Below are 20419 nucleotides of genomic sequence, written 5' to 3'. Positions count from 1 at the left end.
TTTGGAAATCCCATCTTTAACTAGTTAAATTATAATGTTTCATCCTGAACTCAATATTGTATAACTTAAGCTGGAGAACAGTGCTTGTTAGAAATGGCCATTAGTCTATCATATGGTTCCATCCTCTTACTCTTGCATATCCTGCATATACTGTCTTTAAAGATGTAAAAAGTTCATTCAACAGGGTCTATTCTTGCTAAAACCATTCCTTTATTCATAGGACTTGAGTCACCATTCTATTTTCACAAATGACGATAAAACAACTAAATGTCTTACCTGACATCAGAAAAATCAAACTGTGACAGCACTGGTTTCAGATATTCTTCCATAATTTCTAGTATTTCAGAGAAATCTGATGTCAAATCATGTCCATTGTAATCTATTTTCTCTGTTGGAGTCTATCACACACATTGCAACAAAAAACAGAATACTTACTTACAAAATGCTATTTAACAAGGATGGAGGGTGTATTATGTTAAATCAGAGGCTAAATCAAATCATTTGAAACATCATAAAATGGAAAATATAAATATAGAAAGTCAGTTTCAAAACTACTTTACTTCAAAACATCACTCCTATCAGCATTTTGCAAAATATTCTGACATAGGAATCAGTACAAGATGTCAATATTTATTATTTAAGCGATTAATATACTTCTGCAATTTCAATGGGGAATGGCAGGGAAGTCCAGCAGAAAGAAAAGATAACGTGGTGCTCCAAATAATGGGAAGAAATTGTGAAAGGACAACTTTGAGAAGTAAACAGAAACTGCAAGGTGAATATAGAAGAAGCAAATGAAAGTGTATGGAGAGATCAGTGGAGCCAATTTATGAAAAAACTAAATAGAATGAAGAAAATAGATAAGGAGAGAATAGAATCATATAGGGGAAGATGTCACTAAAAACGGAAGCTTCTAAAAGCCAATATAGATGGACACAAAAACACTAGCTGGAAAAATTATCTCAACTAAATGGTGAAGAGTGTTGGTATTAATGAATGGACATCTCACCCAAAGCTCTGTTTGTGTGGCTCTGTACAGGTTGCATGCATAATTATTGAAAGTTGTAATGCACATGCATTTTAAAAACCTAAGCCACTTTTTTTTTTGTTGTCTGTTTTACCTGATGTTATCTTATCATCTTTTTCTTTACTTATGCAACTACAGCAATCTTTACATAACTTGCCATTACAACAAAGGCTGGCCACGGACAAGAGAAAAACTAATCAACACTTCAACCATCTGCAATAATTGGTATTTTAACTGAAAGAACCTGAAGGAATTATAATTCAAGAACCAGATGTGTCAAAATTGTGTGATCAAAACAATGAAAACTTGTACAGAAAATTCAATATGATCTGTATTTTTTTCCTTTATATTAATGATGGAAATAGGTCTATACCAGCTTTTGTTAATATGCTATATTTAACAGTGAATTTTGATTGATATTGAAAAACCTGAATTTTATATAATGGAGCCAAAATTAAATTAAATTAGAATGCTAGGATGTAGACTTGGACATTTCACGTGCAGAAGACTTTTTGTCACCTTGCAGCTTAAAAGCTTATGTGAAATTCGCAGGCTTTTCCAGTGTACCTTTATGCTACACAACTTGTGTTCACTGATTGTGAAAAACAATGGCCTTATAAAACTGAGCCTTCTTGCAGTAACAGAAAACTTTTATAATCTAGAATTTAAGAGTGTTCATAGCTAGAAACTTGGAGTTCCAATGAGATGTGTCCTTGAAGCAAAATTTTGTGACTAACAGACTTGGATCAGCTGCGTCCAAATAAACAGCTATAGTGCAAAAGATATTGTGTGCCCTAGAAAGAAACTTTTGTGTTGGAAATCAGTAATAAATCTCTGGCTAAGATAGTTTTATTTTGATTAAAGGGTTGAGATCTATGATCTCGGTTTTTTTCTTTGGACAGCTGGGGCTTTCATGTGATATGAAAGGCAATGTACATTTGCAAATGCAAATCTTAGAGGTACAGCACATTTTTAAGTAAATTGATCTCAATTGCATCAATTTTTAATTCTGATAAACTACTGAACATTTCAAAGCTGCTGAATGACATTCTAAACAGCAAGAGAATAATACAGTAAGATTAAATTTTGAAGCAGAGTACACAGCATTTAGCAACTGTGAAGACTAGGGATGCTACACTTGGAATAAACTGAAAACTCTGCATAAAGAGTGTTTATCGTATTTTTTTAATACATGTTTTTCACCCAATTTTAAATATAAGGTAATCAAATATATTACCACATCTGTTTTGGAGACACACTCTTGCAAGTTTTGAATGACAGTCTGTTTAAGATGACTCTTCATGTTTTGCTGCTTGTAAAGACGCACTTTTTCCAACAAAATACAAAATGTATCAGGATTCACAGGAAATCGAGAAACTTTAGCTTGCACTATTAAAAGAAGGATAACAGCATCTTAAGACTCTTTTTGAGACATATTTGTACTTGAAGAAACAACTGTACAGAGAACATCAGTTTCTAAACCATGGTATTCTTTGAAAATGAAATAACTTCATATATATATTTAGCACAAAATATATACAGAAATGTACAGTGAAAAAATCTCTACAATTATTTATCTATAACAACTTTAGCCTTCAAATATAAACAAAAATTCTGTAAATTGTGACTAGACACATTATAACTGATAATGAAACACATGTATTTAGGTATTTACTTTCCTCTGGTATTACTAAGTTACAATTATTTTTAAAATTATTTTAAAATTTTACTGACTACAACAGTGAAAGATATGAGCCTTCTCATAACATCAGTGCAATGATTTTTATCTCTTAAATGTAAGGGGCACTTACCCATTGGCTGAGTGGGTTTTCCTTTCTGCTGTGCAGTACTTACTTTTGGCATCTCAATCAATGAACTGTACAAATTTGATCTATGGAAAGCAGAAAACCGCTGAGTAGATTATTTGACTGTTCAGCCTTGTTTATATGAAGCAAATTTATTACCCTCTAACTTAATGTGCTCAGGAATACTCTCAAGATGCAATATTTACCCCCACCTTGGGGGGCAAAAACCTGCAAAATCTAACTGGAACAAACTGAGAGCGGTAAGGAAAGTTTTTTCGTTGCTATATATCCAGTAGGGTATATTTTTATTTGTTCCATGACAATTGTTTAAGGCCTTTCACAATTGGTGAAGGTTCTCAGTCAGTTGCTACAGCTCAATTTATGAGTAGTCACTAATTAGGCTGCAGTAATGAGATCATTTGTGGCTTTATAAAGCTAAATATGACCCCTCCTAACATTTTCAAGACCATAAGCAATAAGAGCTGGAAACTATTAACAGAATTTAGGAGGATACTAAGAATGGCCTGAAACCTTTCAAGTGACCTCCGGAGACTTAAGAGATAATCAGGGAAATCAAAAGTACAGAAAAACATACAGCTTTGAGCTGCAGGCAGTTTTATTTATATATTAATTTGTTCACTATCCTAAAATTCAAGTCCAGCAAAATTAGAAGTAAAAGGCAATAAACAACCAAAATAGTGACTATTTACAGGTAAAAAAGATGACATTTGCAACAAACAGAATGCTAAACCAAAATGATGAAATTTTATACCTGTCTTCTGAATGCTGGAGAATAATTATGTAGAAATTAGATGGCAATTCATCCATTATATTAAAATGTTCAACAGGAATACAGAGATTTCTCCATGCCTGTACAATAATTCAAAACTAGCATTATTTTCATAGATTTTATAAACCCCAATCTCAGTTCTTTCATCAGAAAATTGATAATAATTCTAGGAAAGATGGTGCTAATATTTAAAAAAAAAAAAAAAAGCCAGAACAAACACTCAGCAGATGTGCCAGGACAGGAGGCTCCGTCCAAACAACAGGAAACACTTTTTCACTGTGAGGGTGATTGAGCACTGGCACAGGTTGCCCAGGGACGTTGCGGAGTTTCCATCCTTGGAGATATTCAGAAGCCATCTGGACACAGTCCTGGGCAACTGGCTCTGGGTGGCCCCTGCTTGAGCAAGGGGGTTGGACAAGATGACCTTCAGAGGTCTTTTCTAACCTCAAACATTCTGTGATTATGTGATTTTTGTGCAGTGCAGAAGGAGTTATAAATATTATTTAAAACAAATTACAAATACTGTAACTTATTCCACTCTTCATAACAACATGACTTTTTTGGCCACTACACTATCCGTGAAGTTAAAATGCTATCAAATCCTACCAGAACATTAGCAAAGCAAGGGAGCAGAATAATTCATTGTAACATTTATGTTTGTAAAAGCCCTTCACAATTTTGTTAAGAATAGACACCTCACCAAAAGGAACTATATAAAATTGTATTGGGTTTACATGGCAAGGTTTTGGTGGCAGGGGGAGCTGCAGGGGTAGCTTCTGTGAGAAGACACCAGGAACTGCCCCCATGCTGGACAGAGACAGTTTCAGCCAGCTTCAAGACAGACCCACCGCTGGCCAAAGCTGAGCCCATCAGCAACACTGGTGGCACCTCTGTGATAACATATTTAAGAAAGGGTAAAAACACTGCACAGCAGCTGGAAGAGAGGAGTGAGAAAACGTGAGATAAACAGCCCTGCAGACACCAAGGTCAGTGAAGAAGGAGGGGGAGGAGGTGCTCCAAACACCGGAGCAGAGATTCCCCTGCAGCCCGTGGGGAAGACCATGGTGAGGCAGGCTGTCCCCCGGCAGCCCATGGAGGTCAACGGTGGAGCAGATCTCCACCTGCAGCCCATGGAGAGAGGACCCCACGCCGGAGCAGCCGGATGCCCGAAGGAGGCTGTGACCCCGTGGGAAGCCCGCGCTGGAGCAGGCTCCTGGCAGGAGCTGTGGCCCCGTGGAGAGAGGAGCCCAGGCTGGAGCAGGTTTGCTGGCAGGGCTTGTGACCCTGCGGGGGACCCACGCTGGAGCAGTCTGTTCCTGAAGGACTGCACCCTGTGGAAGGGACCCACGCTGGAGCAGTTTGTGAAGAACTATCTTACTCTGTTATTAATTGGTAATAAATTAATTTCCCCAAGTCGAGTCTGTTTTACCCATGACAGTAACGGGTGACTGATAGCCCTGTCCTTATCTTGACCCATGTGCTTTTCATCATATTTTCTCCCTGTCCTGTTGAGGAGGGGGAGTGATAGAGCAGCTTGGTGGGCACCTGGCAACCAGCCAAGGTCAACCCACCACAAAAATATTGTGCTAAAGAATATACAATCCTTTTTGAGAAAATACAACGAAAACCAACCAAAAACCTCCTAGTGACTAAACAGTCTGACTCCAGATGCAAAAGTGGTCCTAATACAGAAAGGACTATAAATGTTTTTTGAGACTGCTGCCTTTAAGCATGTGTGTTTATGTGTTTTTCAGATTGAAGTTTCATGTGCTTAAGCGCACTGGGTACACTCTGGGTATACCTACATTATCAAGTGGTACAGCTCATCAGGAGCAGAATTATACACTGTACACTGATTTTTACTTCAGAGTACCTCTGGACTGGCCCCCTGGACTGAATGCCTGCTCAGTGTGGCTTGAGTGCATCAGAGAATCCAGTTCAGTTTTCGTCTGAGGAACCCAGCTCATACAGTCATTGTACCACGATGCAAATCAAAGCACTGTAAGCAAGGACAACTGGGAGATTCACTTTGAAAGTGCATTCCTGATCCGAACTAAAAATCTCAACTGAATTTTAAAAAACACTAATATACCCTCAGAACTACTTCAGTGACCACTTTGACTTCTTGCATCTCATGCTGCCTGGAATCATGCAGTTCAAGAATGCAGCCATGAACAGATGTCTTGATTGCCACCCTTTCTTTCCTGGGCTACTGCAACAGGTACAGACATGGTGGGCATTAACGAATGTTTTCAGCTAGAATATCTATTACCAGTTAGATAATTACAGCAACTCAAAAACAGTGGCTTCTAAACAAAGTATTATCCTAATCCTTCTGCTAAATAAGATAATAGAGCACATACAGAAAAAAGCCAAAACAGTAGCCTACAAACATATATTTTTCTTATCCTGTACTGTATCTCTGCTTGCCATATTTTGTAAATGCTTAAACCCTGCCAGCTACAGCTAATCCTTTGTATCTAACTTGCGGGCAGATTTAATTACACTCATTTCTAACCTAGGGTTTTCTAATCTTAGTTTTGGTATCCACTTTTAGATCTCAGACATTTGAAGAATATGTTCTTCAGACAGTTCTCAGCCAGCTTAGACCGAAAAACAGAGTACTTATCTCCCAGAAGTTTATCCGTTATTGCTCCAGAACTACAAATTACATGAATTACATTTTATTGGTTGGTTTCTTTAAATATCCAGTTTGCAATATCACAGTTTAGTTGATGCCCAGACTCATGGATAGAGTGTTTGTTAAAAAAAACCAAACAAAAAACCAACCAGGCTCTTTTCATAGGGTAACACTTGCATGGGGACCTGAGTATCTCAAACAGGATGATTGGATGCTGTCCAGATGGTGACAGGAGTGTCTGTTGCAAGGGTCCTTTACAATGGCATCTTCAGCTGGACTGGGCGAAACTCACATGGAATTAATGATTTAAGTGTGCAGATAGCACAACTCTGACATCCAGCTATACCAAATTGTAACTATAAGACAAACTGGAATTGCATCCTTAAAATCTCACTTCTGACTTAAATTGCATAGCTCATGCCACACAGATAACCTAGCATAAACAAAACCACAGGACAGTACATACTATACTGATAAAAATGTATTTCGATTCATGACCAATTCAACCCATGACTCAAATTAAGAAAACAAAAAAGTTTAATAGAGTTTAAAAAAACCAGATGAAATATTATTTAATTCCAGGAATAACTGAAACGATATATATCTGTGTATGTGTGTATATATGTATGTCTACGTATATATATGTCTCAGTGTGTGTATTTATATAACATACATATAAACCCCTAATAAGTAGGACATCTCAAAAAGTTACCATTGAAGTAGCAGTCAGTTGCTGTTCCACATTTTTTAGAAGATCACTTGTGTTTCTGTTTTGTTTTAAATGATTGTGAAGATGCAGTAATGCTGCCAGCTGAGAGCTGCTGGTGTTAGATGTAGCTGTTAGAAGGATACTCTTCATCATCATAGACGCTGAACAGCTCTGTAAAATTTTTATATCTATTTATTTTCCCTCCCAAAAATAATATAAATACATACATACTCTATGTTTGTTATAACACATATATATGTTAAAGAAAAAGTCACTTGCTTGAAAGGTGAGATGGATTAGCAAAAGCCTGTCTGCTATTTGTGTTTACAATCTAATGTAAACAGTATGGCAATAACTTACGAAGATTTCTTAAATATGAATAGCTAGAACTGACTTCTTTGTCTACATTTATCATCTATGTTCCTGCATTTAGTCATCTAAGGTCTACATGGAAAGGTAAATGCCTGTGTCCTGAACTTAGCCTTTCAAGTAAGCTGAGTCTTTTCTGTGTTTCTGTGCCTTTTACTGTATAGCCATCACATCACACATTTTAACAGACTTCCTACAAAGAGCAATATAAAGGGTAAGACTTTCTGTCCTTTTCTTTCAGCAAACATACCAATCTTGTCCTTTGAACTGATGCTTGCTAAGAGCTAAAGCCTTTTTTTTTCTTTTAGTGCAGCTGTCACATTAAAAAAAATACCATTTGGGTTGACCTAATCAAAAATTCCAAAGGGAGGCTTAATATTGACATGGAGTGACACTTTAAACTTTTTTTTTTTTTTTAAATACAAACTTTTCTGGGCAGGATAGTAACTGAATTAGCAGAATTTTTTGCCCAGTAAAAGACATGACTACTCATGGTTTTTTGATATGCATTCTACTTAGCTTGTTCACTAACAAGTATGACAGCAAACCATAAATAATATGGTGTGCTGCAGGAGTACAGGAATAAAGGACTGAACCACGAAACCCAGTATTAGCTGTTTTCTGATTTATCAAAAGACCTACCTAGTCCATTCCACCCATGGGTGGAGGTATTTGCAAATCTAAGTGTTGACACAGAGGCACATGCTTACTGTCTTCATAATTTCCTGCGGTTGCCTTGATGTGGCAGGAAGGAAATTAGTATGAGGTGCACTTCTGTACTTGTGCAACGGAGATGATGGTGTAGGAAGTATGTATTATTTGTTCCTGATGTAGGGAATATAAGCCTTACAGCCATTCCTCATCTTCTCTGTGATGAAGGCACATACTCTCATGGATGAGTGTGTTCATACACCTTCGAGCCATCTATGGGACCACAATGTGTAGGTGTTGACTTGACCAACTGAATGTAAACCTTTCCTATCTACTTCAAAATAATGAATGAACAAATCCAGAGAAACATTTTAAAAATTATTTGTTAGGGAAGGATGAAGCTGTATTTTGTGGTAATGTCTTATCTTAGCTAATCACATTACAGTAATTTATTCATATTAAAATCTTTTCATGTATGCAATCATCAATGAAAATGTCAAGTCAAACACAACAGATAATAGAATTGCTAAAAAGCCACTGATCAAACATTTTGAACTCAGCAAACATATCATATATTTGATTACCCGTATTACTCGCTAGCTCTTATATGTATCCGTACAGATATGTGATTACCTGTATTACTCGCTAGTTCTTACATGTATCCGTACATTGTGTTCTGTATGACCAATTCTCAGGCTATATGAATAGATATTTTTGCTTATGTAACTTAAACCACCCTTTTTATACTGGAAAGAAGCACAATACATTAGCTGCATTACCTGATGAAGTGCCAAAAACTGGCTAGTTGAAACTGGATCAAATTGTTGAAAGCATTCAACCATTTCAAAACTAGCAGGAGCCAGTACATCAGTAATATTATGACTGAATGCAATACCCATACACTGTAGCAAAGCTTCACTGGATTGAGAAAGATATTTCTGAGCCAACCTATGTTCCTTCTAGATGATAAAAATAAAAAGGTTTATATTAAAATATGTATTAATATTAAATATTTGTTATAAGTATACAGATTACTAGTGTGTTAGAAAAGACAGTATCACTTTTTCATGACTAATTTTAATGCTTTTTCTCCTTTTTAAGGCATTTACTTAATGTATGATCAAAATATGCAAATATAGATTAATTATTTAGCAGACACCAACATCTGTTATACAACATTAAAAAATAAATGTTTTAATAAGATACTTTCTTTAATATAAAACGTGTACTTAGCAGAACGGTATTTAAATTCCAGGCAATATGAGCCATTCAGAACAAAGGAATTTTCTGTCAATTCTCAGTACAGTTGTTTCCATTGACAGTTAACTATATGTAACACAAATAAACCCACAAATCTCTTGTCACAGGTATTTATTGATTATACTAGCAACACAAACTGTACATTCCCAATTCCTAGGGTGCTTTGAACTGCAGTAGTTAACAGAGATCAGCTCACCATACAATACAACTTAAATTTTGTAAGAATTTTACAAATGTTTTGTGACAGAAGTTATTTCTTTCTTTGTTCCCAGTGTGCAAAATCTTATGCTCCCTTAGAAAGGCATGTCCGTGAAGCAGAGAGAAAGCTGCCTGTTCATCTTGTCCTGGCTGCTACATGCTCAATCAGTGGGAAATCACTGAAGAAGAAATTATTTCATTCTGGGAGCAACTGGGAAAGCTCAATCAGGAGCTCCCACAGCATGTATTGAGGGGCTGGACGGAGATACACAGCAGAGTAGTGATGGAAAGCTGGTTTTTGGGGGTGTTTTGGAGATTTTTTTCTTTTGTAAGCTCAAATTTATGTTACATTTCCATTATCAGTTCAAACAGAACTGATAAGGTGAGGTGGCTATTATTCCATAAAAAAGCAGCACTCAAATTCTAATGCAAGCACATACGCTAATATACCTTTAATTCCTGTATTTTCCTCCTATACTTATCATATTGACGTTTAGTAGTCGGTAAGCTGCTGTCTGTCACTCCCTCTTCACTGCATTCTGCTGAAGTCAGGAAAGTTTTTGCGATGTCTGATTTAGCTTGTTCCTACTCATCACAGTATAAAAAAAGAATAATTAATCATTCCATTAAATATGGCTGGCTTCATTTCTTTTGTGAAAATCTGGGTGAAAATGGAATTAATCTTAAAAGAAATCATCTCACTATATGAATCCCTTGAGGGTGAGAGATTTAGCAATATTATCAGGCATCAGAATTTCTTAGTATGTTATGATGACAATATGACTAATAGAAACTAAAAAGGCCCTCCATACAACCTCTAAGATTTTTATTTTCTGGTATTTGTCCTCAGTTAATTTCTTCTGAACACTTTAATTCATCACTGAATTTATAATGACTCAATCAACTTCCCTTTTGTTACATGGTGTTCTTACTACTACACAAAAGGAACTTACAAATCTGAGCTTTTAGTCTACAAGTCATTACTTCTTGTTTGCATGGATTCAGAGACCAACCTACCTAGCCCTTTAAGGCATTCAAGGAATTTTTTTTCTTTCTCTTTTGAAAATATTGTAATTAGCATACGTGTCCTGGTTTCGGCTGGGACAGAGTTAACTCTCTTCTTAGTAGCTGGTACAGTGCTGTGTTTTGGATTTAGTGTGAGAATACTGTTGATAGCATGCTGATGTTTTAGTTGTTGCTAAGTAGCGCTTATCTTAAGCCAAGGACTTTTCAGTTTCCCATGCTCTGCCAGCAAGCAGGTCTGCAAGAAGCTGGGAGGGAGCATGGCCGGGGCAGCTGACCTGAACTAGCCAAAGGGGTATTCCATAGCATGGAAGGTCACACCCAGTATATAAACAGGGGGGAGTTGGCTGGGAGGTGCGGATCGTGGCTCGGGAACTAACTGGGCATCGGTCAGCGGGTGGTGAGCAATTGCATTGTGCATCACTGTTTTTTTTTCTCCCCCCCCCTTCCTTTTTTTGTTATATTCCTTTTCATTACTATTATTATTATTATATTTCATTATTACTATTGTTAGTATTATATTTTACTTTAGTTATTAAACTGTTCTTATCTCAACCCACGAGTTTTACTTTTTTTTTTCCTTTCCTCCTCCCCACCCCACTGGGAGGGGGAAGGGGGAAGGGGGAAGCGGCTGCGTGGTGTTTAGTTGCTGACTGGGGTTAAACCACGACAATATGTCAGGAACGCATCAAAAAATTATCTACATGAGGATGGCATGTAGGCAGAAGCATTATTCTGGAATTACTTGGTTCAGTATACATTTTTATTATGGCTTGCATGCAATATGTAAAACCTAGCTCTAAATAAAGAGTAGTATTATACAAGTGTATACAGAAAAAATATTGTGACAGACAAACTTTACACATAGGAATGAATTTAAATGCAGAAAAGAATGCATACCATGACATTTGGTTTCCAGTAAATCTCTGAATGCACAGGATCTATGTTAATGGCAAGTAAATGAAGAGTTTTTCCAGTGAGATATAGGCATTTGGATTTGATGTCAGGACAGCCTTTACAAAGATTCTGTACGTTTGCTAACTGAGCCAGTGTAATATGACCCACAGTGTATTCCATATGCTTCCAATCCTGGTAAAATACATATTTATCTTTATTTGCTCATATATACCCACACATACTGAAACATACTTTTTTAAAAAATGTAACATACACATTTACATACAAACAAATTTGTTAAATGTGATTACACTTTCAACTACAAACGAGCTGACTTTAATGGATATACAAATTCATTAACAATTGATTAAAAAAAAGTACACTGTAACATCCATAAGCAAACAACAATCAGTGCTGAGGAAAACATGGGATAAGGGGAGGGTACCGTGGAGAACGGTGGGGATACTGTGCTTTCCTGTAACAGCATTTCCTATTGTCTTTGTCAGAAACAGAATAACAGGCAAGAATTACTGCTCTGTTCCAGTGGGGCATGTCTTATGTTCTTATTCATCAGCTCAGTTAGGCAGTTCTGCTTAAAACCAACTGTTTTAAAAAGAAGATACAATGATGCAAAAAAGCCCCCATCAATTATAAAGCCTCAAATAATTTCCCTGGTACTCTTAGTGGTTTTTAAGTCTCTGTATTTGAGAAACAAGATCTTTCCAAGAAAACAAAACAAAAAAAACCCCAATAAACCATCCCCAAGACAAAAACCACAGACTTGAACTTTCTTTGCTGCAAAACTACATGAATGGTCTGGGGACCCGTTTCCTCAGCAGTGGAAGAAGTTCTGCTATGGAAAACATCCCTGGGAAACTTTGTTATACCTTTTATAAGCAAATCATAGCACTAAATATTTTCTATTACCTGTTCTGTTGCATCATCTTCAATAGTTCCCCTGATGAATGCCTCCACAATTTTATGAGATGCTTCTTCTCCCACTTTTTTAAGCTTTTTCTCAGTAATAACATGATGAAAAATATCCAAAAGAATTTCTACAAGATGTATTTTCCTGTTAGCTAGTTGCCTCATTAATGGGATACTAATATTTGTAGTCTGAAACACAAAAGAAAGTAGAATTCTGATTTCAAATATTTTTGCAAATTTACCTGATAAGAAGTTAAGTGTTGTATTTCTTTTAACTAAAGAAGCAAACATTTTAACAATATCACCTCAATAGATCAGAGATATTGTTATGAAGTTATTTAAGTAATTTAAAAGATAAACTTCAATGTCAAATATATTACAAAGCAATCAAAGTAGCTGCATAGAAAAAGAGTAGCTGGGTTTTTGCTTTTCACGTTTTATGTACCTGGTACAAATATCTAATTCCAAAAGAGTTACAAATGTGTACATAAACCCAGAATTTTAATATTAATGGTTTTGGTAGTTGCACAAAAATACTTGCTCTTTAAAAAAGGCAAAGCAGAAAAAAAAAAACCCTGGATGCTAGAGTATAATAATGGTACACACTAGCAAAGTAGGCTGCAGGCTTTCATTACCCAAAATACACTATTTTGAAGACAGGCTTTCTTTATTTACATACAGTTGGTACTGGGACCAGTGCTGGTTTAACATCTTTGTCAGTGACATGGACAGTGGGATTGAGTGCACGCTCAGCAAGTTTGCCAACACCACCAAGCTGTGCGGTGCGGTCGACAGGCTGGAGGGAAGGGATGCCATCCAGAGGGACCTGGACAGGCTGGAGAGGTGGGCCTGTGCGAACCTCATGAAGTTCAACAAGGCCAAGTGCAAGGTCCTGCACATGGGTCGGGGCAATCCCAAGCACAAATACAGGCTGGGCGATGAGTGGATTCAGAGCAGCCCTGAGGAGAAGGACTTGGGGGTGTTGGTTGACGAGAAGCTCAACATGACCCAGCAATGTGCGCTCGCAGCCCAGAAAGCCAACCGTATCCTGGGCTGCATCAAAAGAAGCGTGGCCAGCGGGTCGAGGGAGGTGATTCTCCCCCTCTGCTCTGCTCTCATGAGACCCCCCCTGCAGTACTGCATCCAGCTCTGGGGCCCCCGACATAAGAAGGACAGGGACCTGTTGGAGCGAGTCCAGAGGAGGCCACGAAGGTGATCAGAGGGCTGGAGCACCTCTCCTACAAGGATAAGCTGAGAGAGTTAGGGTTGTTCAGCCTGGAGAAGAGAAGGCTCCAGGGACACCTTACAGCAGCCTTCCAGTACCTAAAGGGGCCTACAGGAAAGCTGGAGAGGGACTTTTTACAAGGGCATGTGGTGATAGGACAAGGGATAATGGCTCTAAACTGCAAGAGGGTAGATTTAGATGAGATGTAAGGAAGAAGTTCTTCACTGTGAGGGTGCTGAGGCACTGGCACAGGTTGCCCAGAGAGGCTGTGGATGCCCCATCCCTGGCAGTGTTCAAGGCCAGGCTGGATGGGGCTTTGAGCAGCCTGCTCTAGTGGAAGGTGTCCCTGCCCGTGGCAGGGGGGTTGGAACGGGGTGATCTTTAAAGGTCCCTTCCAACCCAAACCATTCTATGATTTTATAACATTCTGTAACCTTTTTTTTCTCCTGAGAAATGAACAGTTTATTGTGGAGAATTTTAAACTTGTGAGGTATTTAGAGAATCAAAAATACCTCCACGTTTAGACTTCTTCCTTTGTAGCTATTAGATAAATTTTAGAATTAAATAAAATTGACACAGACCGAACAAATCCTCTCATTTCTGCTTCTCTTCTTCCCTTTTTAAACTGTAAATTCTTTTGACATGCAATGTTTCCCTCTATATTCAAACAATGCCTATCATTACAGGAAGATAATCTCATTTGGGGCTTCCAGGAATTATCCAAGAATGAGTGAATAGTACAACTAAATTAATTTCTTTTCCATGAGTAGAAAAAAAAATATATATCCATACCTCATTAACTGCAACTAAGCTACAAACATTATGAAACACTTCCTCTGTTTTGGATACTGCCTTCTGAGCTAAGTTATAAGCATCTAGATAGTGACTATGTTTTTCTTCTTTGTTTCTTTCCTGCTTGGCAATCAACCTGAAAAAAAACCAGCCATAAAACCAAAGGAACTAACATAAGAAAGTGTTTATTTTTATGGTATCAACACTATTGAACATATATAATAAAATAATTAGATTAATAGATTAGATTAATAGCTTAAATAGATTAATTGATAAAATAGATTAATTTTGTACATGTGTTTTCTAAATGTTCAAATAGGAAAAGTGAACATTCACACATTATTTTTTCAAGGTCTTATTCTTGGAACTGTACCGCTGCAATGCAAGAAGATGCCAAGACACAAAGAGAAGAAAGGCAGATAATATTCTAGAGTATGTATTCACCAGGAACAAAATGGCAGAACAGCCAGGTACAAAACATATCTCAGTTGTTTTAACAGGACATCTTGGAAACAGCTGGGAGTCAAGGCATACTGTGTTTTGCACTTTTGCTATTACAGCAATTTCTAGGGAACCATTTCAACAGTAAGAATTGTAAAAGCCTATAAATACTTGAGAATGATTGGTGTGGCTGCCAAAATGCCTTTACAAATGGAAGGACAAAAAGCTGACTTAGAGACCTTGATACTTTGTTTTGACCTCAAAAACAGTACAAAAATCACTAGTACCATGTAAGATTAACTCTGCCTTCACTGAAAATAATTTTTGATTCTACTGTATTTTTCTGAATACAGAACACATCAAGAATGCAAATAGACGTGTAACACCAAGATATAAAACCTGACAATATTATCTGCTCTTTTCCATCTTTAATTAGACTACAAAAATGTAAACAATACACTTCGTGGACTAGTTAAATAAAATTTTTCATCAGAGGTATAATCTTACCTGTGAATATTTGCACATTCTAGCAGTATCTCAGCACTGCAGTTTTTATGCCCATAATGAAAGAAGTCCTTCTCAATTTGAACTAATTTGTTGTAAGACTCCTGTAGCATATGTGGCAACTGACAAGACTCAGCATTAACTATCATACCATCTTGGGCAAAATGTATCTGAATAAGTGTTCTCCTAGGAATAAAAATTAAGTACAAGATAGCAGTCAGAAAGCACAGGCTGTGTTTGAAAACTGACATATTTCTTTCTGCTTTCCTTTAAATTACAAGAAATCTAGAAAAAGCCTCTTCATTCTTTAAATCTGTGGTCTACAAATTATAGTAGGTCCTGAAAAAAATCAAAATACTATATTTTCAGATTAGAATTGAGATATCACTTGTTCCATGTATCTAATTATTCAAACAGCCTAGGCCTCGTCAGTCTTCTAATTATAGTTGAACTGAGAAGACTATTAGTCTTCCCTTTCTAATCCAGAAGTTTCACATTTCTGGAAAGAGAAGGAAGTGTAAATGTTATATACTTCTCTCCTTTTACCAACACATTTTAAGCTCTCTGTGCTTGGATTTCAATGTAACCAAAATCATTGTTTAGTTTCACCATAAAAAGACTTCTTGGATCATGGTGAGGAGAGAAGTAGGTCAATACTGCAGACTACAATAGTGCTGTGGGAGTATCTGTGCTCAAACAGATACCTCTGTATAGGCAAATGTATCTTGCTCCTTTGGATAACCTACACCACAAACTATGCACAACAGGTAGTGGTATCTGAACTAGCTTACTAATTTAACAGGTAGTAGGGCTACATACAAGAATGAAGAAATTGGAAAGCAAATTTAAATTTAAATAAAAGAATAAACATAAATTACTTAGAAAAAAAATATTTGAGAATCCACAGAATGCACCATACTAAAATAAAGATGAATGGTAAAAATCACCATATATTTGCAATGTAGCTGCATAGTAGAGGCTGGGCATATTTTAATGAAAAGACAGTTACCTGGCTTCAAGGGATGCAATTATAAAACCCAACTCCGATTGTCTGTTAGGTCTCTTCAGTAAAGTAGATCTGAGCACATCTACAGTGTGTTCCAGTATCTCACAAGCCTGCAGGTAACATCAGAAATTTCATAATTCTATTTTAAATGTCTATGTATAATATTAAACATTCATTTAGAAAGCTTAAATTTTGCGCAGAACATGTTAAGTATCTTCCCCTAACGTTCCCCAAGATGACTGATTCTTGGCAACTGTATATAAGTCTAGAAAGTATGAGTTATGATCATATTTAGATATTTTGATATGATTAAGTCAATGGAGCCCATACACACAAGGAGAGAAGATGGAGCCAGACTCATCTTAGAGGTGCATAGCAAAAGAACGAGAGGCAACAGACCCAACTTGGAAAAAGAGGAATTCTAAACAGATGTTCCAGTGTTCAGCCACCTTCATAGTCACTTTTTTTTTTTTTTTTAATAACAAGGGCCCAGAAATGTTGTGGAATCTCCATTCTTGGAGATATTTGACAAGTGGCCATATATGGGCCAGAGCAACTTGATTCAACAATAAGGTCAGATTTCACTTCAAAACTTCCCCTGCTTTGCCTGGAGTTAGACCAGATGACCTCTAACCTAAATAGTCATTTGATTCTATATTTCACAGGCATCCTCTTAGGGACAGATTCCTGCATCCTTACGCACACTGACTAGCATATTAATACACAAGTAAACCTTACACTAGTATAATTTTGCCACCTGGGGATGTAAAAGAAGTCCCCAACTAATAGTTTTGAATGAAAAAGCCTTTAGATGATGCTCAAAACCTCATCTACAGATTTGTCCTTATTAAAAAATTTTGCTGCTGCAGTCATGTTGGTCAGACATGTGGAGAAAAAAAACCCCACCTCATACATTTCATTAATAGCTAATCTGGTAAAATATTAGTAAGTGCTCTCACTGGTAACCAGGTATTTTGTCCTTCAACGATTGTAAATGTGACTTCAGCCCAAATCAAAATAATCCCTCTATACAAAACAGACTTGCACAGATTATCAATAAAGGACAGATCATCACAGACACAACAAAATTATATTTACACTGAAACTCATGAAAGTTAAGGGTTGAACAGTAAATGGATATTTTAATGTTAAGGGTCAAATAGGAAAAGGTTTTTAATAAATATAGATATTATACTTACAGTAGTATCTTCCAGAATCTAAAAATAATATTTGCAAAACTATTTGAAATATTTGAAAAGGAAGTCCATATTAGGGAATAGTATCGAAAGTTATAATCTTTATTAAATATGGAAAATAAACACATCAATGTTAACAGAATTGTTTGAGTACAAAAGCATTCTAACCAAGAGAATCAGATCTCTGGGATTTAGTTACACATACTAGATTGCAATTGCTCTTACTTCAATAGAAGTATATACAGCTTATCATAAAATCATCCTAAACTTCTGTAGGTAAAATCTCATTCCTACTGGCCTGCATCTGTTTGGAATCTGTAATTAATGTTTGTTGAATGCACAACAGAGAAAACAACATCAACTGCATTTAACTATTTTTGCTTTTATTGAAATGCAAAGGCTACAACATTTCTCTTCACTGAGAGAGAGGCACCACTGCTGCAAAAAAACCAACCACCAAAACCAAAACACTTCCTTACCATGCTCTGTTTTCCTTCCCCCTCTTCCTCTAGAATTGCTTCTACTAGACTAAGAGTACTGTTGTACCAAAACTGTTCATTTCCTCCTAGAAGCTGTGCTTTTTCAAGGAGTGCTTTAGCTTGTCCGTGGTTTCTTTCCAGGTTAGCCAATACAGCAAGTAAGTACAAGCACCTTGACACGTCATACAGGGCCCTCAATTCCTAGGAAAAAAGATATGTGACCTATATACAAAAGATCCACTACTGCTGTTCATATTTACTTCTATTCATATTTTAGATTAAACTTATGAATAGGCACAGAAATAAGAAGCGAATGGTGTTTCCTCAGTTATCTGTAGAATTTCTTAGTTACTTCTTATATTACTTTGTTTTTTCCAAAAACATAAAGTGTCTACTTCATATCAAGAACTTCAAATATTCAAATATACTCTATATTTCTTTAATGTTCCCATATCTTCTAACCCACAAGTCAAATAAGCTATTTTTCTGCTACTATTTAGTATGTATATATCTGCTTTCATTTGTCAGTATCTGATGAAGAAATGTGGTGATGAAAAATTTTTTAGTGAACTGGGATGTAGATACACTAGAGCTCCAGTAAATTTACAGCGCTACCTTATGTTAGTTATAAACTATATACTAGTAGTATACAAGAGACAAATATAGTGTACAGTATAGATAGTATACTAGCATACAGACATACAGGATCCTAATAAGAAATTATATCATTAAAATTATTGTCCTCCCTAATGTCTTTTGAACTTTTCTCAATGTACAATACTAAATTCATGCTTCAATAAGAGACATATATTATTAATGAATATATTATTCATATGTTATTATTCAAAGTATTCATGATTCATGCTAAATATACATAGGTATTTTTTACTTACATGAGAAAAATTATTATGTGGAATAACAGGATAACAATTACATTTTTTTAAAAGTAAAGGATTTATTGCAATGATTATGTTTCAGTAACCCGTCTAACCAAGAAGAGAGCTATAATGGAGAACGGTAGATATAGGAAGAATATCTTTAATGTAAACCCTTCATAATAATAAGACAATGTGGATTTTTTTGGTGGAACGTGTAGACACTTATTTCAGATCTGCCAGAATTCTAAGTGATAACTTCAGTGTCAGTGGCTGTTCATCAAAACACAGTTAGCAGTAAAACTGTAATGAAATTCAAAATGATATAACTAGACTTTCACATGATCAAAATGTTGAGAGGATGGAGCTAAATGCTCGCTCTCTTATGTGCAAATCTTGAACGTCCCTCAACTATTTTAACAAACAAGGTTTAGATATACATACATCTTCCAAGGTCACTGCAAAGCAGACAGAGATGCTGACACTACTTCACAAGTTGAAATAATGTTCAGACAATTCCCATGAAGTTGGACTTAAGTGCCATATATTTAAATGTATGCCTTATATATGTTGAAACTCAAATGACATAGGTTGGGGGGGGGGGGGCAAGGTTTGGTTTCGCAATTTGATTATTATTATGAGGAATGACTGCATCAAAATGAACATTCTTCCTACACGTTTTATTAATGTTTCTTTTTCTATTTTATTTCTGATGTACCTGAGTTGCAGCATGGGCCTCTGAAAGCAGAAGTCTTGCTGGTTGATACAAGCCTAGCTGAATTAGTACTTCAGCTTTTTCTATCCACAAGTAAGGGAAAGAAAGTGCACTCAGTCCTTTTCCTGTTACCGCATTTAACTCAAAAAACTGAAAAATAACAAAATATTACACCTTCATAAATTTCAAAACTAAACTAGATGGAATACAAATTGTTATTAACTATCATATTCAATTCCTGATATATCCCACAGTCCAGCTCTATTTTCTAACTTTGAAATTCAACATTATATTACAGGAAAAACAGGTTTACTGTGAGATTTGGATTTTATAACCCTCAAAAGGCATTCAACTAATAAGTATATACTATTAAAACTAATTTTAGAACAGATTAACTACTTCAGATCTGCTGCTGTCATGAAGAAGTTGATTCTTTGTAATAACTAAAACAAACAGAAAAACTATTTGCAAGAGCTAAAAGACGTGACTCGAGAGGGATTAGTAATTAGAAAAAAAGATATTTTACATGCACAAGAATGGAAAAATATACAGAGAGCAGAATGATATGATGAAAACAAGGACAGAATTGCCATAATAAAGAGGAAAGTGGAGGTAACCTTTAAGAACATCAGTAAGGCAATTATCTTCCTAAAAAAGAGATAGAAAAGACAGAGCTGAAATACTTGCATGCCTTTAAAACAATGTATAAGAGGGAGCAAAACAGTATGCAGTGATGTAATGGAGAGAAGAAGAAGAGAAAACTGAGACCAAGAGTGAATACAACATCTTTTTTGCTTCTCAGTCTTTTCCATTGATTTGCATTAGTCCCAAATTCCATTTGTAGAAAAGTTTTACTTTGTATGAATACAGATTCTATTCTTGTTGTTCC

At 36.2% G+C, this 20419-nt stretch overlaps 2 protein-coding genes across 2 annotated transcripts in view; one reads left to right on the top strand and one right to left on the bottom strand.

Annotated features, from left to right (window-relative positions):
* Window positions 1-20419, top strand: part of ALDH18A1 (aldehyde dehydrogenase 18 family member A1) — a 148437-nt gene that overhangs the window by 11141 nt on the left and 116877 nt on the right. The gene's annotated exons all lie outside the window — the stretch shown is intronic.
* CFAP46 (cilia and flagella associated protein 46) overlaps window positions 1-20419 on the bottom strand; it is an 89351-nt gene that overhangs the window by 15330 nt on the left and 53602 nt on the right. Inside the window, exons 36-49 of the mRNA XM_050899072.1 lie at window positions 19534-19680; window positions 17941-18141; window positions 16269-16375; window positions 15263-15445; window positions 14315-14450; window positions 12298-12486; window positions 11374-11562; window positions 9901-10035; window positions 8772-8951; window positions 6976-7143; window positions 3605-3702; window positions 2839-2918; window positions 2265-2416; window positions 277-398 (exon numbers count right to left, since the gene is read on the bottom strand). Coding sequence (XP_050755029.1) covers window positions 277-398; window positions 2265-2416; window positions 2839-2918; window positions 3605-3702; window positions 6976-7143; window positions 8772-8951; window positions 9901-10035; window positions 11374-11562; window positions 12298-12486; window positions 14315-14450; window positions 15263-15445; window positions 16269-16375; window positions 17941-18141; window positions 19534-19680 — 2087 coding nt within the window. The remainder of the gene's footprint in view (window positions 1-276; window positions 399-2264; window positions 2417-2838; window positions 2919-3604; window positions 3703-6975; window positions 7144-8771; window positions 8952-9900; window positions 10036-11373; window positions 11563-12297; window positions 12487-14314; window positions 14451-15262; window positions 15446-16268; window positions 16376-17940; window positions 18142-19533; window positions 19681-20419) is intronic.

This window comes from Gymnogyps californianus, chromosome 6, assembly GCF_018139145.2.
Source record: "Gymnogyps californianus isolate 813 chromosome 6, ASM1813914v2, whole genome shotgun sequence".
Taxonomy (NCBI): Eukaryota; Metazoa; Chordata; class Aves; order Accipitriformes; family Cathartidae; genus Gymnogyps; species Gymnogyps californianus.
The sequence above is the reverse complement of the archived record's forward strand: the minus strand, read 5'-3'. Positions and strand labels throughout refer to the sequence as shown.